The sequence below is a fragment of the Scleropages formosus genome, chromosome 16 (assembly GCF_900964775.1).
Source record: "Scleropages formosus chromosome 16, fSclFor1.1, whole genome shotgun sequence".
In the NCBI taxonomy this organism is placed as follows: Eukaryota; Metazoa; Chordata; class Actinopteri; order Osteoglossiformes; family Osteoglossidae; genus Scleropages; species Scleropages formosus.
Genome location: NC_041821.1, coordinates 23842753 through 23868920, shown reverse-complemented (window position 1 = coordinate 23868920; position 26168 = coordinate 23842753). Strand labels below are relative to the sequence as shown.

The 26168-nt window shown below is 41.2% G+C and overlaps 2 protein-coding genes across 4 annotated transcripts in view; both read left to right on the top strand.

Moving 5' to 3' along the window:
* The window catches only part of klhl14 (kelch-like family member 14), a 47719-nt gene extending 36262 nt beyond the window's left edge, over positions 1-11457 (top strand). The window contains exons 7-8 of the mRNA XM_018750895.1: positions 2613-2770; positions 11317-11457. Of these exons, the coding sequence (XP_018606411.1) occupies positions 2613-2770; positions 11317-11457 (299 nt within the window). The remainder of the gene's footprint in view (positions 1-2612; positions 2771-11316) is intronic.
* Positions 11458-18608: 7151 nt separating this feature from the next.
* The window catches only part of dtna (dystrobrevin, alpha), a 105474-nt gene continuing 97914 nt past the window's right edge, over positions 18609-26168 (top strand). The window contains exons 1-3 of one of the 3 annotated variants that reach the window (XM_018750898.2): positions 18609-18802; positions 19305-19454; positions 22178-22329. In XM_018750898.2, coding sequence (XP_018606414.1) covers positions 22316-22329 — 14 coding nt within the window. In that variant the 5' untranslated portion in view covers positions 18609-18802; positions 19305-19454; positions 22178-22315. The remainder of the gene's footprint in view (positions 18803-19304; positions 19455-22177; positions 22330-26168) is intronic. The other 2 variants (XM_018750900.2, XM_018750902.2) reach the window with 2 other exon arrangements.

Below are 26168 nucleotides of genomic sequence, written 5' to 3'. Positions count from 1 at the left end.
CCGCCCGAGGACATCCTTAGCTGAGGTCAGCAACGCACCATTTCCACTGTAAACAGTGTTCGTGGAACACCGCTTCCCCCTTCTGAGCTGCCGGACGGTTTGCCAGAATCTCTTTGAGGCCGACCAAAAGTCTTCCTCCATGGCCTCACCGAACTCCTCCCAAGCCCGAGTTTTTGCCGCGGCGACTGCCAGAGCCGCGCTCCATTTGGCCCGCCGGTACCCATCAGCTGCTTCAGGAGTCCCATGAGCCAGACAGACCCGATAGAACTCCTTCTTCAGCTTGACGGCATCCCTTACCTCCAGTGTCCACCACCGTGTTCGGGGATTGCCGCCGCGACAGGCGCCGGAGACTTTATGGCCGCAGCTCCGAACCACCGCCCCGACAATGGAGGTGTGGAACATAGTCCATTCGGACTCAATGTCCCCAGTCTTCCTCAGGACCTGTTTGAAGCTCTGTCGGAGGTGGGAGTTGAAGACCTCTCTGACAGGGGCCTCCGCCAAACGTTCCCAACAGACCCTCACTATGCGTTTGGGCCTGCCAGGTCTGTCCAGCTTTTTCCCCCGCCATCGAATCCAACTCACCACCAGGTGGTGATCAGTTGACAGCTCAGCCCCTCTCTTCACCCGAGTGTCCAAGACATATAGCCGAAGATCAGAAGAAACGACTATAAAGTCGACCATCGACCTCCGACCTAGGGTGTCCTGGTGCCAAGTTCACTGATGGACACCCTTATGCATGAACATGGTGTTCATTATGGACAAACCGTGACTAGCACAGAAATCCAATAACAACTCACCACTCGGGTTCAGATCAGGGAGGCCGTTCCTCCCAATCACGCCCCTCCAGGTGTCACTGTCGCTGCCCACGTGGGCGTTAAAGTCCCCCAGTAGAACGACAGAGTTCCCAGTGGGAGCACTTTCCAGCACGCCCCCCAGGGACTCTAAAATGGCCGGCTACTCTGCACTGCCGCTAGGCGCATAAGCACAAACGACAGTGAGAGACCGTTCCCTGACCCGAAGGCACAGGGAGATGACCCTCTCATTCACCGGGGTAGACTCCAACACATGGCAGCTGAACTGGTGGTCTATTAATAAGCCCACACCCGCCCGCCGCCTCTCACCCTGGGCAACGCCAGAATAGTGGAGAGTCCACCCTTGGTTGAGAAGAGTGGTTCCAGAACCCAAGCTGTGAGTGGAAGTGAGCCCGACTATATCTAGACGGTATCTCTCAACCTACTGCACTAGCTCAGGCTCTTTCCCCACCAGTGAGGTGACATTCCAAGTCCCAAAAGCTAGAGTTGGCACCCGAGGTTTGGGTCGGCCGGGCACTCGGCCCCGACCACCGCCCAAATCACAACACACCCGCCCTTTACGGCCTCTCCGGCAGGGGCCCACCGTAGAGTGGCTCCACATCTTAGCTTCAGGCTGAGCCCAGCCAAGCCCCGTGGGCATAGACCTGGCCACCAGGCGCTCTCATGCGAGCCGCCCCCCAGGCCTGACTCCAGGGTGGGGCCCCGGTGACCCCATACCGGGCGGGGTAAACGAGAACCTTGATTTTATAGTCATAAGGGGGTTTTGAACCGCGCTTTGTCTTGTCTGTCACCCAGGACCTGTTTGCCATGGGAGACCCTCCCAGGGGCATATAACCCCAGGCAACATAGCTCCTGAGATCATTCAGGCACTCAAACCCCTCCACCACGTTAAGGTGACGGTTCGCGGAGGGGAGGTTTTGAACAATGCATTTATAAAATACTGTTACAACTGTCTATTTAAAAAAATAGTCATTGCAAATCTAGGGGCAGTTTGCAACCATTTAGTGTTATAACCCAAATGTTTGACAGTTTATTTCTTTTCTTGAAATTGTTCTGTGGTTTATAGCTAATTCTTGTGGAATGTCACTTGTTTGCAACAAAACATTGACTCTGTGTGGATGAAAGCTCCCAACTGAAGTTTAATTGAATTGCCCTTTCATTCAGGGCACTTTGCTATGCTAATCTTACTCTGACACAGAGAATTAAGTTTATTAATTAAGCCTGTATAAGCCTGGGTATCATTAGATACTACTCAGCACAAGGTTGTAAACGTTTACCATTTAGTCAGGTCCTAATCCCATCCTGACCGTCTGTTCTCCTCCCACCATATTAACAAAATTACTGTGTTTAAGAGCTGAATTGGTGTTAATCAACTTGTATTACAGTATTACAAGGCCTTCATAGATATGACCTTTATTTCTTTCCAATACTACAAGTGTTACGAAAATACTAAAGTATAGCGCAACATTATAAGTATACAGGGTAATCATTAAGGCATATATATATATATATATATATACACATCTTGTATCATGAAATCATTATTAAGCTTCATGAATATGTCAAGAACCATTGAAAATATACTCTAGATCTACAATAACTGAATCATGGATTTAAATTTTTGAGTTTGTATGTTTGTAAATCCTTACAAACATTGCTTTGAAAGACCAGTTCACTTTATCAGCTGAATGTCCCACCCCAGGTTATAGATGAACTTTTTCTGAATTGCATTATTTAGAGTTTAAAATAGGCTTACCGAACTATGCTTTTGATAGAACCTGTGCATCTTCCTTTGGGTAGGATTCTCCCACCTAGATGTCATGCTGGTGGAGTGCTACGACCCCAAAGCAGACCACTGGAACATCCTTCAGACTCCAATTTTGGAAGGCCGCAGTGGGCCAGGCTGTGCTGTGCTTGAAGACAGTATTTTCTTGGTTGGTGGATACAGCTGGAGTATGGTAGAGTATTGGAGCCACATACGCTTTTACTTTTTAAAGAGCTTCTCTTTTCATCTTTTGTCTTTCATGAGCTAGTCAGCTGTGTTTTACGTTCTGTGTTTTGACCTTATTTTCAAAATATGTTGAAATCTTAAGGCTTTGCACATTTTTCCTGGGTGTTTTAGAAATAGGTTAGACTGTGGCGCAGTGGGTTGGACCAGGTCCTGCTTTCTGGTGGGTCTGGGGTTCGAGTCCCGCTGGGGGTGCCTCGTGGCGGACTGGCATCCCGTTCTCGGTGTGTCCCTTCTCCCTCTGGCCTTACGCCCTGTGTTGCCGGGTAGGCTCTGGCTCCCTGCGACCCCCATATGGGACAAGCGGTTCAGAAAATGTGTGTGTGTTAGAGGATGACCTGGAAAAGAGCAAAAATTGGGATCAATCAAATTGATGTAACTGTCGATATTTTCGCATGCAAGTTGATTCATTGCATATTATAGATATATTATTACATATTATCATCCTCAAGTGATTTAAAAGCAGAAAAACAGATTGATAATACAAATTAAAATGTCCCCAATCCCTTAAAGAAGGTGGTTAAGTAAAACTGTCATTAGAGATAAGTGTGATCCAGTTATTTTGTGTCTGGCAGGAATGATCACAGGAGTAATAACCTTACTATAATCCAGAAGCCTTTATTAATTACATGTACAAGTTTGTTATATGAAAAATTAACTGAAGACACTAGTTTTACTATAGCAGCAAGCCCAGTGTGTCAGTCAAGTTTCTGTCTCAATCCTTTTAGGTGAGACTGTCTATGAAAATCTAATTTGTTTGAGTAAAAATGTGAATTTTGTTACCATGGCTTTGTTCCAGTTTTGACAAAATAAGTTGACTTTTTAAAATCTTGGTGTGACAAGGTTTTAGAAACGTAGAGCCATTGTTATTTACTCTGTCAAACATTCTCTCCTCCAGTCAGATGCTTCTGTCAGGCCAGTTTATTGATCTGATGCCTTTGGCTAGAATGAATGCATTTGCATATAGTTATCCTCTGTCTGTAATAGCAAAGCATAAACAAATAAATATTAAACTTCCTACGGGATGTTGTGGATATAAAACTGGACATTGCTAACAGTTTTCATTCCTATACAAGTTACTTGTTATTTTTATCATTAATATCTAGAATTTTCCAGATTTGTAATATGACTTTTAACATTTTGTGTTTGTAGCAAGAGAAGGGGCCAACACGGTCTGGTGAGTGGCAGATGAGGGGGTTTATTTCTTTGTGTTTGTCACACGGGGGACTAGTGAGGGGAGGGAACGGGAGTGCAGGGAACACGTGCAGATCAGGAGCGGTTGGTGAGGGACATGGAGAACGGGGTTGCTGTCGCTCTCGGCATCAGTCACTGCCCGAGGTCGTCACGCCCAGAAAGTCCTCAGACTCTCCCCCTTCACTGTTGGAGGCCGGGAAAGAAATAGAGGTGTCGATTATCCTTAGTTGTTCCGGCTCCGCCCCCCCCCAGACTTCCCCGGCGTGCTACAGTGTTTTATTTAGTATCGCTTGGTCAGTATAAAACTAGAATAAAATATGTGAGAAAACATAGAAATAAAACCTGTATTTTGGCATCAGACTGGATTAAAAACGTTGTCCAGGAGGAAGTGCACTTTGATTCTAGGTGTCTGTTATGTTAAGTATCTTATTATTCACTGTAGCAGGACAATTATGCTTCAATTTTCACATTAAATACATTTACATTTACATTTATTCATTTAGCAGACGCTTTTGTCGAAAGCGACGGACATCTCAGCAGAAGTACAATTTATGCATTACATTGAGAGAAGGAGACATAGCTGCAGACATGAAAGTCTCAAGCAAACCTAGTTTGTTCCCTACCACTTGCTGCACCGAGGTTCATTGTTCAAGTAGGTGCATAAGACACAGGATAGACAAATCCCGATACCCACACCAATTTTTTAAATTATTATTTTTTTTATTAAATATTAGAAGATATACAAATGAGCAGTACAATATCAGAGTAATGGCTGAATAAAGGTTGTATCTGGGATGCTTCTGGAGTTACAATGCGTGAACATTTACACGATAGATGATCTGAAGAGATCTTGGGCGAAGTGGATCTGGAAAAGGTGGGTTTTCAGACCCTTCTTGAAAACAGACAGAGTTTCCGCACTTCTGAGTGATAGGGGAAGGTCATTCCACCACGATGGACCCAGAACCGAGAACCTCCAAGCTTTGCCTTTTGTGCGCGGGACCACCAAGCGAAAAGAAGTAGATGAGCGAAGGGGCCTGGCTGGGGTGTACCGGTTGATCAAGTCCTGTACATAGCTGGGAGCAGTTCTATTGATGCATTTGTACACAGTAACCAGGGTTTTGAATTTGATACGGGCAGCTGTAGGAAGCCTGTGCAGAGAGATGAGTAGAGGAGATACATGGGAGCACTTTGGCAAATCAAACACAACTCGTGCAGCAGCATTCTGTAGAAGCTGCAGAGGTTTGATGGCATTAGCAGGAAGGCCACACAGAAGAGAGTTGCAGTAGTCCAGACGGGAAGTCACCATGGCCTGGACAAGTAGTTGGGCGGAGTCAGTAGTGAGGTAGAGACGGATCCTACGAATATTATGCAGGATGTATCTGCAGGACTGGGCTGTGGCTTCAATATGTTGAGAGAATGACAGACTCGCATCAATCGTTACTCCCAGACTCTTAGCAAAGGAGCTAGGCAAAATTAGTGACAGGCCGTGGCAGGGGGACAGGCCAGCTGGGAGGTAAAGAGTCTCTGTTTTGGAGAGGTGGTGATCATACATCCATGAAGAGATGTCCAACAGGCAGACAGCAATGCATGCGGAAATGTCTGACACACCAGGTGGAAAGGAGAGGAAGAGCTGAGTATCATCAGCATAGCAGTGGTATTTGAACCATGGGAGGCTATGACCGGACCGAGGGAGGAGGTGTAGATGGAGAAAAGAAGAGGACCCAATACCGAGCCCTGCGGAACACCGGTTGAGAAAGGCAGAGGAGAAGAACGAGAGCTCCGCCAGACCACTTGATAGGATCTGTCAGAGAGGTAGGACTCAAACCATCTTAGTGCCCCACCTTTGATCCCAAGCTGGTTAAGAGAGGAGAGTAGAATCCGGTGATTTACAGTGTCGAATGCTGCAGACAGATCAAGGAGGATGAGGACCGAGAAGAGGGAGGCAGCTCTAGTAGCTAGGAGAGCGTCAGATACTGCCAGAAGTTCAGTCCCAGTAGAGTGATCAACTTTGAAACCAGACTGATATCCATCAAGGAGATGGTTCCGGGTGAGGAAGTCGGACAGTTGATCACAGGCTGCCCACTCAAGGGTTTTGGACAGGAAGGAGAGGAGAGAGACCAGTCTGTAATTTTCAACCATATTGGGGTCCAGGGAGAATTTTTTAACAGAGGTGAAATTAGAGCAGTTTTGAAGGCAGCTGGGAAACAGCCAGAGGAGAGTGAGGAGTTGATGATAGAAGAGATGAAGGAGGAGAGTTGCGGGAAAATGATCTGAAGGAATGATGATGGAATCGGATCAAGCGAGCAGATGGTGCCTCTGCGCAATATCAGGAGGTCAGCGACTTCAGATTCAGAGAGTGGCTTGAAGTTGAAGAGGATAGCTTTGCACAGACTGCATTTTTAGTTAATTTAAAGTATTGTCTCGAGAGTGATGGTGATCAGAGAACTTCTGTTTTCATTTTGACAAGGACATCTATTTTAACCAGTCACTTAAAACAGACATATGGTTTGACTCTAAATTTTTGCCTAATACTTCTTTTACATTTTGTCACTATAGGTAGGTGTACCTTCTACTTTAGTTCTGCTCCAGGTGAATTAAAGCCATTCCAGAATTCTATTCTATTTGTCTGTGCTTAACTGGCATTTATCAGCTCAACGCATGAATAAACAATAAGGAAATTTTAGGTCATGGATAAGCGAAGAACATTAACAGAAAAATAAACTGGAAAATATCTGTATCTTTGAAAAATTTGCAGCTTTTCCACTTCTAATATGTGGAGCCAGTGGGTAAGGATTACATTGCTAGTATAATGTTATAATGTTACTGGGTTGTTTTTAATATTCACTTTGGCCAATTATTAAGAAAATGTCATATGAAAACATGAATATGTGTTATTTTGATACTGTTGCTGACTTGGCCTCAGTTTCAACCCAGATATTTAAGAATGAGATGTATGTTGCTTTGGAGAAAAGCGTCTGCTAAATGAATAAATGTAAATGTGAAAAAGCACTGGACACCAATAAAGATATGCATAAATTAAACTGCACAAGGCATTTACAGTATGTAGCCATTGTTATGTTACCAGTTTGTCCAAATAAGTGCTGTATTTTTCTCTGAGTAGGGAACAGTGTAAATAATTCCGCAGTGAAACAGGATACTTTATTTTGTGCTTTGCAGGGCCTCGTGTATGATCTGGGCTCAGTTTTAGATTCCTTTACACTTAGGACTTTTGGCCATCAACATAGCTAAATTATAGGCCCTGTCAGAGCCACCCTATGCAAACTGACACACTCTCCAAAAGTCATCTTCTACTAAGATTCACTGAGGTGGCTGCAGCCCTTCTTGTACCTGTAATTGATGCTGCAAGGGAAGCTGAGAGAGCAGCGGTTAGAATATCCTAAGGTTGCTCTTTCAGATCACACCTGCTGTTCAGCAGGTCATACCTCTTAACTGCTGTAGAAAAATTATTATGAAACTAAGTAACTATAGTTAGCTTAACATCTTAAGTCAACTTGGAGATATGCATCAGTTCAACCAATGTACATGTTGTTTGGTATCAGGCAAGACCGGAAAGCAATGAGTGTTAAACTGGCCTGTGAGTGTAATTTATTCATTTAGCAGATGCTTTTCTCCAAGGTGACTTCCATCGAGCTCTGTATAGTTTTATCAGCCCACACACCTTATTCACTTACACTGCAAGATAAACTACTTACAATAAGTCACTCATCCATACATCAGTGAAATACACTCTCTCTATCACTCACACACCTTGGGCAAATCTGAACAGCATGTCTTTGGACTGTGAGAGGAAACCAGAGCAAAGAGTCACACTGAGCTGAACACAAACAGCATGCCTTTTGAGGTGAGCAGAATCTTCCAGGTCACAGAAGATAGCGTTTTGTCATTTGGTGGTTTTTGGTGCTCTTGGCAAAACATTTTCTTTACAATGTGCGGGAATAGTCTTACTTGCTCATCTTTTGAAGCCACTGATCTGTCCAGTGTGTATGGTTATCCTTGCTGGGAGAATTCTAGCAGCTCTGTTTTACTGTGCTCCATTTGGAGAATCTGTTCTGCACTGCTTTCCCTCAGTCATTTTGTCTTGGTATTGTCCAGTTGCAACAACATATTGTTCCATCTTGCCTCTTAGGAGACCTGTGTAGTGTCAGCTCCTAAAACATACACATATGTGCCAAAAAGTTAACAAGGTAAACACACACACACACATTTTCTGAACCGCTTGTCCCATATGGGGTTGCGGGGAGCCGGAGCCTACCCGGCAACACAGGGCGTAAGGCCGGGTGGGACACACACCCAGGACGGGACGCCAGTCCGCTGCAAGGCACCCCAAGCGGGATTCGAACCCCAGACCCACCAGAGAGCAGGACCTGGTCCAACCCACTGCACCACTGTGCCCCCCCAAGGTAAACACACACACACACACAGTTTCAGAACCGCTTGTCCCATATGGGGTCACGGGGAACCGGAGCCTACCCGGCAACACAGGGCGTAAGGCCAGAGGGGGAAGGGGACACACCCAGGATGGGACGCCAGGCCGTCGCAAGGCACCCCAAGCAGGACTCGAACCCCAGACCCACTGGAGAGTGGGACCCGGTCCAACCCACTGCGCCACTGCGCCACCGCGCCCCCCCCAAGGTAAACACAATAGTAGAAAATTAAGAAGAGAAAATTCATCTTTAAGCACCATTAACATTTTTGAAGTTTTTATTGCCTTATTACCCCAGGAAATTCTACTGTTACGCTAAATGTCAAGATTCACAAAAACCCATGGATTTTATTTTCCACATTTGCTAACAGGGAGGGGGCGTGGTGGTGCAGTGGGTTGGACCGGGTCCTGCTCTCTGGTGGGTCTGGGGTTCGAGTCCCGCTTGGGGTGCCTTGCAACAGACTGTTTGCAAACACATTTTCTGAACCGCTTGTCCCATACGGGGTTGCGGGGAACCAGAGCCTACCTGGCAACACAGGGCGTAAGGCCGGAGGGGGAGGGGACACACCCAGGACGGGACGCCAGTCCGCTGCAAGGCACTCCAAGCGGGACTCGAACCCCAGACCCACCAGAGAGCAGGACCCGGTCCAACCCACTGCACCACCGCGCCCCCCTGTGTTTGCTAACATAACACAGTTATTGTAGCTGTAGGAGGCTTTGTCTCGTAATCAAGGACCCCAGTTTGAATCTCTGCTTCTGAGTGTGTGTGAAGAAGGTACTTACCCTGAAATGCTCATGGAAAAAAACCCAGAACTGGATAAATACCGGTATCCCTCGATGTACACTTGTTTTCTGAAATTTTGGAATAATAGTTCTTGACTTTTGATACCCATTTTTTTCTAAAAAAATGTGAAAGTTGCACATTGTGCAAGTAAAGCAGATGTGCAGTAATGTACTGTAGTTCGCATGTGGATTCAGATCTCTCCAGCAGTTTATGTGGTAGGAATATGAGAATGTTGCTTTTAGAGATTGGGACATTATAGGAAGTGTTTGAAAATCCACAGGCGTGTCTGTCAGCAGTGTTGGCTGTGTTATTTAATTGAAAGTTTGTGGACAGCAGATCAGTTAGTAGGAAAACTTTAGCTCATGGTTTTTCAGTTATGTGTGTGCATTTTGGCACCAGTATGCAGTTATAGAAAGTTGTTCACAATTGACACAACATGCTCAATGAATCCTTCCTTGGTTTATTGCTCATCTTGTGGAGAACTGATCAATTACAAAGAGAAGTGGGAATTACGCCAGAGCAATAAGTGTATAATTGTGTTTTATGTTGTGCTCATATTTGGGAAAATTTTTTTGCGGGTTTTCAGATGGGCAGGAAACACCAGAAATTTTTTTTCCTTATTAAATAATGGGAAATAAGCTTTCAGTATCTGAAATTTCAGTATCAGCACGATTTTTGTTTTGTAAACTGAGGGATACCTGTAATTGTTAGTGGCTTTTTATCATATGCCTCACATTTTAAGGTGCCTTGAATAAAGGTTTTGGCTGACCGAATAAATGTGAATTTAATGTACTAATTTGTCTAAAGGCTGAAGCTGTCAAATTTCATTTGCTTCCTGAAAACACCACAACTGCCCACTACTGTGTAACTCACATACACAACTGTCTTTTTGCCTTTTTTAACTGATGGTCTCTTGTACCTGTGTTTTTTAGCAGGAAATATTTTTGTTTGAAATTACTTCTATTATTGCAGTTAATGCAATTCATTTTCTTGGAACATATTTTGTTTTTCTGTTAGATAACTAACAAGTGTGTACATCAGAAACCAACAGTGTTGGCGACATGGCGACATGAAGTTATTTCATTTTACATATTCTCTTCATGCCATCTGATAAACCCAGTGCACATTTTCATAACCTACTTTTGTAATTGACTATGGTGTTAACTGACACTTAGTCTAATGATTCAGCTGAACATCATCAGCTGATATTGCAGAGTGTCATAGCATGTATGTAGTTCTATGGGAAAAGTATTTGCTTCATTTTCAATTGTCTCGATTTTGGCAGCTTTGGCATTTCTGACAATGAGCTTGATTTTCATTTTTTCAGTTATAGTTGTATTTTAATGGAGCCTGAGAGAGGAAAAAGCTATGCTAGTATTATGTCATTTCCTTTGTGTGAAAAAATTATACAATGTGCAATCCTACCTGTAAAAAAGTAATTTCCCTAACTTTAATCATCTTAACTAAGAGGGTAACTAGAGTTAACTGTATGAATACCATCAGGCCTGATTTGGGCAACCCTGCCAAATATAGTTTATATACAGTGTTAAGCTACCTGTAATTGTTTACCATTTTACACAGGTGAGCAGTTTTCTTGGAATAAATTAGGGAAAGTACCTTGTTTAAGGGTACTCTAAGAATATGTGACTTTTGAACCAACAACTTTCAGATCTAGAGACAACAGCACTAACCACTACACCATCGGCTCTCCTTAAGGTTTAGGGATTTAAACTGTGACCATCAAAACTGAAACTGGCAAAGCATCCACTCATAGAGGTGGATTTTGGCAGGCTGAAAGAATTTTTCTAAATATAGTATACGCAATCATTTCTAAAGGCAATATGGTTTTTTTTTTCTCCCGGGCTCTGTTCATACACTTGTAGAACTGGAAAAAAAATAAAAAAGGATGAAATTTAATGTCAGAAAGCTAAAAAAATGGAAAAAATTTTAACTTTTTCACAGCCCTATATGAAACCAGTTGCAGTATGCAACTGTGTCCTAAAGACTGAATTTGTGTATGTGTTTCATTGTCAGAGAGGATGAAGACAGTAACAGGTTTCATGCTTTGTTGTAGGGAGCGTACAAGTCATCCACTATCTGCTACAGCCCGGAGAAAGGCACATGGACGGAGTTGGAGGGTGACGTGGCCGAACCACTGGCCGGGCCTGCTTGTGCCACTGTGGTGCTTCCAGCCTGCCTGCCATACAACAAGTAGCAGCAGCTAACTGCCACCTAAACAACATGTACATGTTTTCTGCTGAATGACTTATATCAATTAACAGGAGCTTCACAGAAGTGGTTCACCTTTTTAAGTAGTCTGACAAGTACCTTGGTTACTGGAGATTAAAAAAATGTATTATTCTGCTTCACAACTTTATTTCTGTTCAAATCAGAGAATGCTTTGTGTTAAAATAGCTTCAAATTGAATTTTTATCATGTTTTATACCAAAAGTACAAATCACCAGCCAGACTTGCACTGTTTCATTAGAAACTACTGACTCCCTAAAGCTTTGCTGAGTAAATTATACTGCTAATCAGCAAAATTATACTTATCATTAAATTTAAATATAAATGTGCAGTACTTTGCAAAAGTATTCAGCTGATGTTACCATTTTCGAAATTGTAAAATGATAAAATTTTCAGCTAAATTTTTATTCAGATCTCAGGTTTAAAACAAAGCTATAAACTTTCAGTTGCAGTAAATCAGCACAAATTGAAGAGGAAAAAAACGGACAAAATTATTCAGGCCCTGAGCTAAATATATAAGGAAAGCACCTTTAGCAACAATTACAGACTTGAGATTTATTTTTTTAATAAAATCCACTCACTTTGTCATTATTTTTGGAAGATTGCCTTAGTTGGATTTGAATTCACTAATGGGCATCAGTTTAAGGACCTTCTGCAGCATCCTAATAAGATTCTAGTCAGGACGTCATCTGGAGCCATTCGAGGACATTCAGTGTAGTCTTAACAGTTCCAGTGTCGTCTTATGCTTGGATCATCTGTAGGTGATTTTTTTCACTAAGCTTTAAAACTACAAAAGAGGTTTTCCTCTTGTATTCTTCTGCTTTTTCTTCACTCATTTCTTTACCCTCAGTGTGTAGAGTCCTTGCTAATCAACTCCTTAGTATGATCTTGCTTCCAACAAGCCTGCCTTTAGAGGTACTCTTGACTTGGTGGCGCATTGTGCGGGGTCTATGCTGAGTTTATTGCATCATAATTAGACCAGTTTGTTATACTTTGAGATGACTTGGTTTTAGTAATGCTGCTGTGCTATTCAAACTTATTTCTTTATTTATTAATCATCTCACAGTAGTACCACTCTTCATTTTTTTCTCCTTGCTCAGTTATGTAGATTATGCTTCAGTATTTTTTATCCTGATCTGAGCTTTTTTTGGAGTGTGTTCCTGAACATATATGCAATTATTATTTTATAGTGAGTACCTAATTCTGCTTTCTTTTATTATTTTTTGTACATATGTTCTGTTGGCTATGTATACATTGATTCATTTCTTCAGTTTCATGACTACAAGCATTAAAGGAAAACTGGGAAAGAGTCTGAATACTTTTGCAAGCCAATGTACTGCACTTTGGATTCTGCCTATTAAACAGTATTTCAGACAACCCTACCATTAATGTAAGTATATGGAGAAAACTTTATTATGACATCAAAAAAGCTGAGCATTACTGATTCTTCACAAAATAGAACTTCATTAATGGCTGTCTGAAATATAGTAATATTTGAAAAGAATTAGATAAAAATGTTATTACTTGGCATGTACATAAATGGCTGAGTGTAAATAATATATGACCAGCTCTTACTTCAACAACTGCGCTTTTATTTCTGGCAAATATTTCTATATGCTCACGTTGATTAATATAATCATAGCTATATCACTCATCAAGCCCATTTGTCCCTTGACACACTTGTGAAACTATATTTTTAGTAGAGCTGTCAGCACATTAATATGTGTTAATTATGTGTTAATTGAAAATCTTTCATTCAAAAACTAACTTTTACAAAATTCATGTCACTAAAATTTCTCCTGTAGCTCCCAGTTCAAACACGCATGTTGTGTGTGACTTTAATAGCTAACTCAAATCTTTAGTAATCTAAGACGTATGAAAGTAAGTCAAAAAGTTGCTGCAATAGTGTTCTTAAAAAAGTTTTATTGTTATTCCGGATGCTTTTTGACTTCCTTTATACATCATTAGACCCAGTAGACATCCCTGACTAACTTCAACAAAATGTACTCAGTGGCACATTGGTGATTAGTGGACCATAACTGGAGTTCTTTATTGGCCCGAACACTGGTTTTCAGCTGTATGCTGATTTTTATTGATTCTGAACTCCTCTTTAATTTATCCACTAATTCCTTACTGAAAGGCTGAGAATGATCACATATCCATAGCTATAATAACAGTTTATTTGAAGTATTAATCATTGTATTTTTCAAGGGAGAAAAATCAACAAATAACACTGATATATTTTCTGTGATTCCTGGTATTCTTAGGTAACACAAATTTCATTTAACACAATAAAAAATCATATTCTGTCCTTAGGAAATTTGTTGAATTAAACATTTCAGTAAATACTGTAAAGTATTTGAACAACATCTTATGTAAGCATTATTAGTTAAGAGCTCAGCTAAAACAAAAATAAAAAACAACACATACAGGGATAATTCCAGGACCAGCGAAAACCTTCTAGATGAGAAGAGGGCCAGAAGGTTTAGCAGCTTTCCTTATGACACTAAGGTCTCAGAAAATGAGAGGAAGAAAGGGGGTTCAATCAAGACAGTAAACTGAATGAGGTCTTTCTGTGCCCAACTGGAAGTACACATTTCCTGGGTTCAGCAAACCATGACTGTGAGGTAAATAGCAAAGTACACAGAAATCATTCTGTGTACTTTACTGTGTACAGTAGGTCAATTGCTTGTAAAGACCTTACTTTGAAAAACAGTCACCCCAGTTATACTTGTCAATATTTTCCTTCTCGTTAAAATGCAATTTAATTTTTACAACGTTCAAGTTTATTGCAAAGGGCAGGAAAGACCAAAATAAGTTGGAACTTTGCCTTTTAGTGCCTGTAGTTCCTCAAAATGAAAACCACAGCAATGAGCCGAATTCTGTCTGGCTAGAGTTCACTAGGAAACTTGTTTTTTTTTTTTTTTTTTTTTTTACTATGGTAACTGGTAGTAACGTTAGGAAGAGTGGGTAAATGATTTGAACTGGAGAAACAGTCTTCACTTAAAGCCCAGTAGTACAAAATTAGGTGCAGGTCATTATTGTATACTAGGGAGCAGGGAAGATTTTATAACTAAAGTAGAAGGAAAATCCTTATATTTCAGATTGACACATTTTTTTAAAGTTGCATCTAAGTAAATTATTGGTTGCTTTATAAAAATGTAGCACATTTTAGTGGAGACAGGATATCCATGCTTGCTCACAACTTCATAGACTCTGGTTTCATAAACGAATGTCATCAAGTAAAGACAGGAATGTATTTCATAAAGAGTTTTATAAGGGGTTCTCATCGTAGAGATATTTTATGGTCATAATTGTTTTGACTTTAGTCTTTTCTAAACTTGACCTAGTAACCATTGGGTACAATACTTGCATGTCTTTCTTCACAGTACATTGTACACTGTAATACCAACAATGTCTCAGTTCTGAAAAAGCCATGAGAAGACTATATACTCCGTATTATGGGAACAACCTTACCTCTCATATTATGTGATTCTCCAATGAGTTTGACATTCAAAAATAAACTATTTGCCATGCGTGACACCAGATTTCTTACCTTTGGGTTTGCAGGCATTAATGTTAGCACTTGCAAACAGTGGGAATCTGAGGAAGTGCTTTTTCAAACTTAAGGTATAGTTTAGGTTTATTTTTTAAGTCAGGAGGACACGCTTTTTCAGTGGTGTTGAAAAATGCAGAGAAAGTGTGGAATGCTAATTCTGTTATCTATGAGCATTTAAGTGAAATTTCTACAGCTTATTTCAGCATTTTTTTCCTTCTGAAATCAGGTGGTTTGTATTTATATATTTTCCTTCTCTAAAACATAGAAAGTTAACATGATTTCTTACATTTTCATTTGATTTTTACTAAGCTTTTTAGATGTGTGCAGTCTAATCCACAATGAACTAGATCAGTGGAAAACAAGGCTCCCATTGGCTGTAGTGTAACAATATCATGTGAAATGCACCTTTCATATGATGAAATATCTGATGAAATTCCATAACACCCCATGCTTACAACGAGTGTCATGTGTGTTGAGCCTTGTAGGATGTTGTCACAATAACTCTTGGTTATATTTAATTTGTGTACCTTGCTGTATTTTGACACCTGGTGAACACCATGAAAAGAATATCCTATTAGCAGAAATTTCTTGAATTTGTTATTCAAGTAGACACTGAAGTGTACATGACTCTGTTTTGTGCATGAAGCAAAGCAGAATGTTTCATTCTCACATTCTGTTGAAAAAAGAATTCACTATGGGACTGTCTGTATTAGTCATGTAGAATCCCTTAATAATGACAACACAAGTATTTATACATATAGAAAATCCCCAATGAATACTGAGGTGCCATTATCTGTTAAGCAGGCTGAGGTATGAGGTTTCCAGTTGCTTACAGTTACGACTCCAGGCGAAGAAACTAAAACCTTCTATCTATAAGAGTTATTTTAAAGTATTATTCTGCGATCAAGGGGTGCAGTGGTGCAGTGGGTTGGACCACAGTCCTGCTCTCCAGTGGGTCTGGGGTTCAAATCCTGCTTGGGGTGTCTTGTGGCAGACTGGCGTCCTGTCCTGGGTGTGTCCCCTTCCCCCTCCGGCCTTATGCCCTGTGTTGCCGGGTAGGCTCCGGTTCCCTGTGACCCTGTCTGGGACAAGTGGTTCTGAAGATGTGTGTGTGTATTCTGTGATCAAATTTAAATTCTACTTGTAAAGTATTCTCAAAAACCCACCTTCACAGTAAAATTAAGCTCTTAAACTTTTATCTATAATTATCAAGTTTTTTTACATAAGGTTTTGAAGTGGACATTTTTTTTCTTCTGTGGGCTCACATAATCATTTCAGATAAAAGACATTCTGCTTTATACTCTTGTACATTTTACATTTTATGGTATTTAAAAAGTACCATTTGTTTATATTAAGCACCATGATCAGTGTTACTGGGGAATTTCAGAAGTTTTAGCTGATCTTTTTTAAGAACCATAGAACTGTACAGTATCTTTTAGTATCATTGTTTCTGAGAATAAACTGACAGCCTCTAGACTGATGCTGAGCCACCATGTCTACCCTTATGTAACAAAATGCACTGCGCATTGTGAAAGATTTTATAGGTTTGAAATAGAGAAGGTTTGGTCCACGAGTTTTTTTGAAAAGGACTTAAAATGTTGGGAAACACCTTGAGGTTCACTGATTTATATTTTGTACCTTTCCATTCCTGTGTACCAGAAATGTAATGTGGTCCTGTGTATTGTCTTTGTTGCCCATCACTATAAATTGCAATCTGTCAACTGCTCACCTTGAAGAGGTACTTAATGTTTTGTGAATTATTAACCTGATTTATTTGTATCGTCTTTCAGTATATGAAGAGACATGAAATGTCATATTTGAAAAGAGGGTAAATGTAAATTTTGTACAGTCTAGACTGGGCAAATAATGCTTGCTTGCTAAGAAAGAACTTTAAATAAAACTGCATAAAAATGGTTTTGCTTGCTTGTTGTTCTTGACGACAATATAGGTTTTGTTAAATGTAAACTCATTAGAATAAAAACAAATCAGTGTTTATTTTTACCCCAAATTAGATGTGAATTAAGCCACTCAAAATACTAATGGAGTGTCATTCTAAAAGAAAGCGTGTGGCTATGTGGTATAATTTGTTAAAGGCCAATTTTGTGGAATCCTGTGGGGAAGATACTTCAATGCAATATGCAAAAGCTTCAAAGAAAGGTCAGATTAACCAAGATAAAGAATAAAGAAAATCACCTACCAGAATAGCTCTCTTTAACCCCAATATGCACATTGTTAGACTGCCATACCACAATTTAGTGGGACTATTAATTTCAGTGACAATGACTGGATGCAATGCAAATACACAGTGGTAACTGGGTAGCTTTACAGAATTTAAGACTTAGCTTTTCACATATAAAAGATGTGAAATCTAATATGGATAGAAAAAGTAAACATGCAACAGAAGACATGTTTGAGCAGTAATCTTTTTTCTCCAAAGGGACATGAAACAAACAAAACATCAGGTAAGCCCATTCTTTGCATGAGTGCATGGCAGAATCTTCAGGTTGTGAACACTTCATCTGCATTCTTGTCATGTATATCAATAACAGTTGTAATTCTTGCAATCTAAAAATCTGACACTCAAAGGATCCAGGTTCAAATACAGGATTGCTCTCATTCCCTTGATCACTGCACTTATGCTGAAGTTTTCCTGTAAAAATTACCAAGCTATTTAAATGGGTAAATCACTGTAAATCACTTTGGAGATAAGACTCAGCTAAATAAAAATATGTACACCAAGAAAACTGAATCTGTATAGAGTGTGGGTTGCATACCTTTCGATACAATATGGTGCCAAATAAGACCTCTTTTTTCACCGGAAGTACCACTAAAAGTAAAGCAAAATTATGCAAATCCAGGTCTTGAAGGCTGAAGACAATTTTAGTTTTCATTCTGTTATTTGCTCTGATTGAACTGTGGGCAGTGCAGGTGTGGTGGTGCAGTGGGTTGGACCTCATCCTGCTTTCTGGTGGGTCTGGGGTTCAAGTCCTGCTTGAGGTGCCTTGTGATGGACTGGTGTCCTGTCCTGGGTGTGTCCCCTTATGCCCTATGTTGCTGGGTTAGGCTCCAGCTCCCCATGACCCTGTATGGGACAAGCAGTTCAGATGGTGTGTGTGTGAGAACTGTTGGCTGAGCTGAGTGGTATGTGACATTTTCTTTTACATTTATATTTTAAAAATCCAGTGTTACACCTAATAGAGAGCATGGTTGGGCAGTTGTTAAAGTGTGTTTAATGTAGTCTGTATAACATTCTCTATAACCTAGTTATTTTTTACTTTTATTTTTATGTTAACCTGTCATTCACTGGTAATCCATTGATAATAGCCATACATTATTTCAGTGGTGCTGTGGTATACAATAACATGATCCGAAACATGCGTTCACATATAGGAAGTGGATCATGAACTGGACCATTTATGTTATATAAACTTTATTGACTGGAATGTAAAAATGTGGATATATGCGTTACGGGGAGAGCTGTTTGGTTTCACTGTGAAACTTGGGAAGAGCTGCTGGTGCGAAGCGGAGGTGCAGCGCGATGCGGGCAGACTCCGCCTGACGTCATCGATAGCGGCGCCCCCGCTCAATGGGGAGGTGCGGCTCTCCGCGAGGAGAAGCGTTCGGTAAGGAGGACAGTCCGAAAGCAGTGCCCCAAATGTGTCCGTTTTAACCTTTGCCGGGATTTCACTTTAAGGACAACACTGGAAGCATGTGGACGAGGCAATCCGTGACGTTTTCTTTGAGAAGCTGCCTGGTGAGTAGCGCAAGACAAGTCCATGAACGTTTGCCGTTGAATGACCTAAACTGAATTACCTCACAGGTAAATACGGGCTCATAGTTCACCGAAGAATGCGCGCAGATGGGCTGCGGCGACGCGCAGCATGATATGATCCGTGGTTCTGGAAGAAAAAAAGACAGAAAATTCGTTTCCTCGCATGCACAGAACCTGGATTGTTGGCGTTAATACAAAGAAACAATATATTCCGCTGTTCAATTCAGGCATTTCACTCGATTGTGGAGGAGACCCTCATATAACCGACAATGCGGGGAGCCGGGAGTCCGCTACTCGCTGCACAGCCCGTTGTCTTTTCAATTCACTCTCATTTGTCGTCTACGAGCAATAACAGGTTGATGGAAATGGAGGTGGCCAAGAATTTTCGCCTCCTTGGCGCGGTGCGCGCGACCACCGCGCCTCCGCTCGCGCGCCAGCACGAGCCGCACGTCGTGGCGCTCTCACGGGTTTCGTTATTTCGCAGGCAGTTTACATCGGATCGGGCCGAACGGCACCCGAGTTCTAAATGTCGCCTGAGCAGCGACGCCATTACGTCATTGCTGGATGCGTTTCCACAGAGGACGGCTCCCGAACAGACGAATCACGAGCTTCTGAACATATTTCTCTCACACACGTAAGTGCTCGAGCTGCTGCACAGTGTTGTACCGACATCATTTCGTCTTGCAGCAGAATGACTTTTTTCGCAGTGTAGTCCTTTAGCGGACTCGTATGAAACGGAGAAAACAAGCTGCTTGTTTCATTACACCACCTTGCAAACACAAAGCATTACGCTTTATCAACGTTTCTAAAGTACAATATTTTCGCTAAATAATTAGCCACTTTCGTATTTCTTGTTTTTTGCCGGAAGTAGCCAGTGACAGGTCAGGTAAACTTTTTTTTTTTTTTTTTTTTTCCCGGTTACACAATAAAAACGGAAGAATCAGAGGAGTTTCTGGCGGACCGCAGTGTACAAACTCAGAAATGTGGGGGAAAAAAAAAAAATTTTGAGGGCATGAGAAGAGCCTACGGGCCCTGTGTTACAGGCCACGACGCACACGAGTGTTCCTGTGCGAGGGCGGGCGGGCACGCACTCAGAACACACCTGTATAGAGCACGACACACAGGCGGACCGTGCGGCTCAAGGCTAAACACCCACTACCCACCACGTACACGCTGTTGTCCTACTACTGCCTCATAATCATTGTACGCTGCTTTGCAGAAAAGCATCTGCTGCATTAATAAGTGTAAACGTGTTACTACGGTATTTAGAGTTCATCATGCACAGAGCATTTGTAAATAAGTGCTTCTTGGGCAAAGAACAAGCTGCTATGATCCCTGTTACTTTGGTACAGTTGTTCAGAGAAGATCATGCTTGGTTAGCTGTTAAACTAGAGTGTTTCATGTAGTCTTTATAACATGCTACCCCAGTTGAACAGTTTGTGCTGTTATTTGGCCTGTTTACATACTGTATTTTTATACGTTTATTTTATGCATTTGGCCAGTGCTTATCTCCAAAGCAGTGTGCAGCTCAAGAGTAAACAAAAGTGTATCCAAGAACAGATACATATAACGAATACCTCCATTTACAAACATAATTAAATTGTTCCTGAAAACTGTTCGCTTACCTAGCATTTGAATATTGAAACCCTATTTCCCCTTATTTCTTATAGGAAAAGTAATAATGGGTTTCTGTACTCTTATGCCCCACCTATGATTTCTTTTCTTTCTCATTTTTAAACCCAATTAGGCTGTTGTGTATTCAATTATACATCAGTATATGTTATGAGAAATAAAAGTAAACACAAAAGAAAAGTAACACATATGAAATAAGAGAATTCTGTATTTCTCAACTTTCTTTCATCATTTTCTTGGGACCCATATTCTATTCAACGGACAGGAAACTGTAAAGAACAGTAAGAAGTCCTGGGTATTATGCTACAGTGATGCTGTGTCATGGTAACACAACAAAGACAAAACAGACTTAATAGGATAGGCACTACCAGTTCTTTAAGTATGAGTCTTAGTTGTCATGAGAGTAAAAACATTCTTGTTTTCCTATTAATTGAGAACGGAAACGTCCTCATGTTTCCTGTTAGCTAGAAATGACATCAAGAAAGATAAAATAAAAAAAAAATTTCACTTTATTTAGCTAAGTCTAGCATTTACAGTACTGTACAGCAGTACCTTTTTTATGTATGAAAACTATTGTTTCATGGATAACCACATTATTATCATGCATTGTTTAAATACGTTGAAAATAATACAATGCATAGTATTTCTACTACTACTATTAGTACTACTAATAATAATAATAACAACAATAGCAGTCATTCAGTACCAGAAATGATGGCTTCTTTATTTTTTGAGTGTAAATTTAGATTCTGGCCGGGGTGCATACCGATGTCAGGTTTGTTACTTCGGAACCATTACTTGTGCATATCGAGGGAGGGTATTAATTTTCTTATGACATATCTTCGTAGATTCATGTACCAAAGAATCAAATATACAACTTGGATACATACATTTACTGAACCACAGTTTGTTTATTTGCCCTGTATGGCCTGCCATCACATCCAGGGTGTACCTTGACCAGTCTTGTGCCCTGAAGTTCCAGGATACATTTCAAACCACCACAACCATGACTTGGACAAGCAGTTAATAGATAGTGAGTGAGCAATTCTGAGGACCGTAGATGTGTGTGGTTGCATTTAATGTTTTTAAGTGCTATTTTCTTCGTTTTATTCCTTGCAGTATGTATACACACACACACACACACACACACACACACACACACACACACACACACACACACACTGCCAGAAACTGCTTGTCCTGAGCAGGGTTGTAGAGAGCTGGAGCCTAACCCAGCAACACAGGGCACAAGGCTGGAGGGGGAGGTGACACACCCTGGACAGGACACCAGTCCGCCGCAAGGCACTCGAAGCAGGACTTGAACCCCAGACCCACCAGAGAGCAGGACCTGGCCAAACCCACTGCACCACCACTCCTCCTGCCTTACAGTATTGAAATACAATCTGTTTTGAATTGAAAGATGTTTCAGTGTTTTGTTCATTGAAATACACAAATATGAAACAGTTTTGTGTTTTCTGCCATAATTTATTGAAATTTTGAGATTAAAAAACACAGGTATATTCCAGTGGCTAGATATAACACAGCCAAATTTACAATGAGAAATCAGTTAAATTAAGCGTGATTTCTTTACGTCTGCATCCTCCAGTTTTGCTCACATCATATTTTCCTTGAAACACTGGGATTATTTCATGCTGTTGTTAATAAGTCGTAAACTGCAACAATTAATTAACTTTTCTTCTTTTCCTTCCCCATATGATTTTTGAGGAGTCACATCTGCGGTGGAAGATATAAAATGAAGTAAAACTTTCAGGGAAATTCTATGTTGACTGGTGAAGTCTATTGCTTACGTTGAAGAGAACGAGGAATTTGACTTATACCTACACCTTATGCTGAGAAACATAAATGACAGCTGCAAGGTAAAATTTTGGTGTTCGTATCTTTTCTTCTAATATTGTAAATTAAGTGACCAAATAACTCCGCAGAAGCAAATGTTGGAAACTTATTTTTCAGAAGGCTTTAGACCTATAGGCATGAGCTTGGCAGAAAGAGAGGAAAAAAAAAGGAAATGGGAACAGACCCATATAATGAAGGTACTTGGTAGAGAGTACCAACCTGCCTGAAGTAGGACACATGCTGCAGGTTTGAGCTCTACAGTGTGCTTCATTGGTTATTTTGATTAATGAAAATTAAATTATATAATGGAAATCGACAAATTATATAACGAGAACCACGGTGATTAATGAATTGTGAAATGATAAGATGATAATGTTGATGTTTACTGCTTCCCTTGATGATGAGGGAGCAGATGTACATGTTTAGTGCTACCATCAGTGATGAGAGAGCAGATGTACGTTTTGTGGTACCCTCGAAGACACATACTTAGATGGTTCAGCACTGTAGACAGCACCTTCCCATATGGTTTGCCTCACTCTAATGAAATATCTTTAAGGGGTGCAAGACATACATCACACAAAAACATAAGCTAGAGATACACGGATACCGAATAAACAAAACAAGGAGCATTTTAAAGGCCGCCATTTAGTTCCTTTTCATCGTCTATTAACCACAGTCAGAAGTAAGAAGTCAAGTTGGCTTTCTGTTGATGTGGAAGATTTTGTCCTGTCCTTATAAAACTGAAACCAGGTTGATGAGTACCCATGAGAGGTGAAGGTTTACTACATTACAGATGGGAGACACACACTTGTACAATTCTTGAGCCTGCACTACGAATGTCTTTGAAATTACCTGCTGTTTCACCTATAAATATTTTGTCAGGTCCAAGGAGCAAGTGGCTTAATTCACTTTAGCAACAGTGTGAAGCCAAAGTGTCTGCTGGAATCTGTACAATGAGTGTGGAATCTTGAAACGACAGAGAAATAGCCACGTTGTATCAGCTCTATGTGAAAAAAAGATTGGGAATTTTATGCAGTTGATCACTTCAAAACAACAAATGGCACGGATACTGTGAGTTATGCAGCCTTTTGTGAGATCGGAGACCATGCGTGTCTTCATTCAGGCCAATTTATTTTTCTGTAGTGCACTTTCCAGCATGTTTCCTGAAGGCACTAAGCAGAGAATAATAAAAATAGCACAGTGAGATATGTAAAAATTAGTATGAGCAATACAGCCGAGACGTATTTTAAGAGAAATGTGTGATTAAAATCTGTAAGGTAACGGAGGATGGGAAACAAAATGTATACAGTAAAGCAGTTACAGAAGGAGTAAACTCTAGCATTTTCCTTTCCCTTTGTTATTAATGTCACAGATTGTCTGGTCATAATATCATTAATCATCACCAGAACTGGGCAATGGAGGCAGATCCAAACAGACCTTGATTTAAAGAAACTGGTCCCACTGAGTCGGTTTAAGTAAACCTGTAAATTGGAGTTCTTGCAGTACTTTCTCATGAGGGCCACATCATCAGTTATACAGTGTAGCGAGGGTCAGATATTTTCAGAGTAGTTTTGAGATGTAAGCACTTACATGCAAACAAGAGAAACAACACTAATTGTAATACTGTCTATGGTGTTCGTTAACATTAATGTTGATATTTGAAATAAATCACACACAAAAAACTTGTGATAAAATGTGATAAGGGATGATATTGAAGTGAATAACAATGGGCTGGACTGTCATACCCTTGGTACGTTACTTTTTGTCAGATTTTTTAATAAACACATTTGTTACTCATCACTTTTCATTTTAACAGAATGGAACATATAGATTACGTAACAAAATGACCAAGTCTCACTCGACTTTCATTCTTTACTTTGATTTATCTTGTTCACGTAAGGTAGACATCTAACAACTAGTGCTCCGTCTGCCTTCTGATGACTAAAATTATAATTACTTGACATAGCAAGAGCTGTGAAGTTGGGTTCCTATAAAATACGAGCAATCCGCAGACAGAGGGTGGGACGAGTGTTTGTTTTTATTGCTTTCATATGTGAAAAGCCTGACTCATGTTTATGTCATTACAAAATAAAATGCCAACCTTCTGGTGTTGAGGAAGTGGACCTCCTTATAAACACAACGCACTAGTTTTGTTTCAGCAGTTAAAAATAGATATTTCTCAGTTTAGTCATTATTAAACTGTCCATTTTCATTGTCATATTTTCTTTAAAGTGTCAGACATTTTTGGCTGTTTTTGAGGAAATTTGCTAACAGGCAAAGTGGAAAAGTGCCGAATCTCACGATTTTTGTCAAGTTTTGGAGTGCTTGTTTTAGAAGCATTCAGTTAGGATCTGACAAGAGGCCTGGAAAAGAGGAATTTGGACTGGGTGCATTTTTGCCAGCAATGCAGTTTTTGTGTATATAAATGCATTTTAATTTTTAATATTAAAAATCAGCTAAAGGGCTGGTTAAAATTATTTATGGGCAGGACTTGGCCTGTGGGCCACCCCCACTAGAGCCCTGCTATAAACTGTTACAGTAAATAATTCTGTAATTCCTATCTGTCAAGTCAGAAAATATTCAGCATTTTACCCACAGTAACAGGTTAACTGTTGACCAGTATGCGGTTCTATGATAATTCTTGAAGATATGGTCTCTAGACCCAAGTGCAGAATTGTTTATTCCGTATTAAGGGATCAGACTTGTTCTCGTGGTCGGGGACGGAAAAATGGTCAGTCGATCAGCAAACAGAACAGAAGCAAGGATCCAATGTCGTAGTCAAGGTACAACACGAGTGGTCGTAACCAGGGAGACATGGAGCAAGACTAGGGAATGATGGGACTTGGGATCAGCAAGACTAGGGAATGACAGGACTTGGGATCAGCAAAGCAAAGAAGGTCTGTGAGCACAGAGGGGACGGTTTAAAGTGAGATTCCACAACTGGGAAATGGTTGAGTGGTGGTTTTTATAGCCAAGTGTTCCAATTGAAATCAGGTGCTTAACCAGAGCCAGGTGCTGCTGGTTGAGGTGAAGGTGTGGTCGTGACAGTACTCCCCTGTCATGCGCCGGCACCCAGCTGCATTCCTCCAGCCATACCACTCCCAGTCCATGAGGTAGTAGAGGCCCCCACGCCAACGCTTGGAGTCCAGAAGGGTGCGGACGGTGTAGGCCAGTGCCCCATCCACCTCAATGGGGGGGGTGTTGAGTCTCCCTGGGATGCTGGAGAAGTGAGGTCTGTAGGGTCGAAGCAGTGAAACAAGGAAAGTGGGGCATAAATACGTAAGTGTGGAGGCATTTGTAACCACTAAGTGACAGGACTGATGCGTTGGATGATCTTGTAGGGTCCAGTGTAGCATGGGCTGAGTTTTTTGGAGGGCAGCTTGAGGCAGATGTCCTGGTTGGACAGCCACACCCGTTGTCCTGGCAGGAAGAGCAGGGTGCAGCGATGTCGGTTCGGCCTGTGGTTTGTAATAGTGGACACTCCAGGTGTTCCTGAACCGCTCACCAAACCTCCTTGCTGCTCTGGAACCAAGAATCAATGGCAGGGGTATTGGAGGAACTGGGGTGCCATGGGAACAGGGGAAGTTGATACCCGAGGAGACACTGGAATGGGAAGAGACTTGTGGAGGAGTGTGACAGAGTTGTGGGCATACTTAGCCAATGGCAGGAACCATGCCCATTGGTCCTGATCCTGGCTGCAGTAGCTCTGGAGAAAGCAGCCGAGGTCTCAGTACAGCTGTTCCACTTGCCTATTAGCCTGAGGGTGGTACCTGGAGTTGAGACTGACAGACACAGAGTTTCCACCAGAACGCCTTCCACACCCTGGACACAAATTGTGGCCACTAGTTAGACACGATATCCT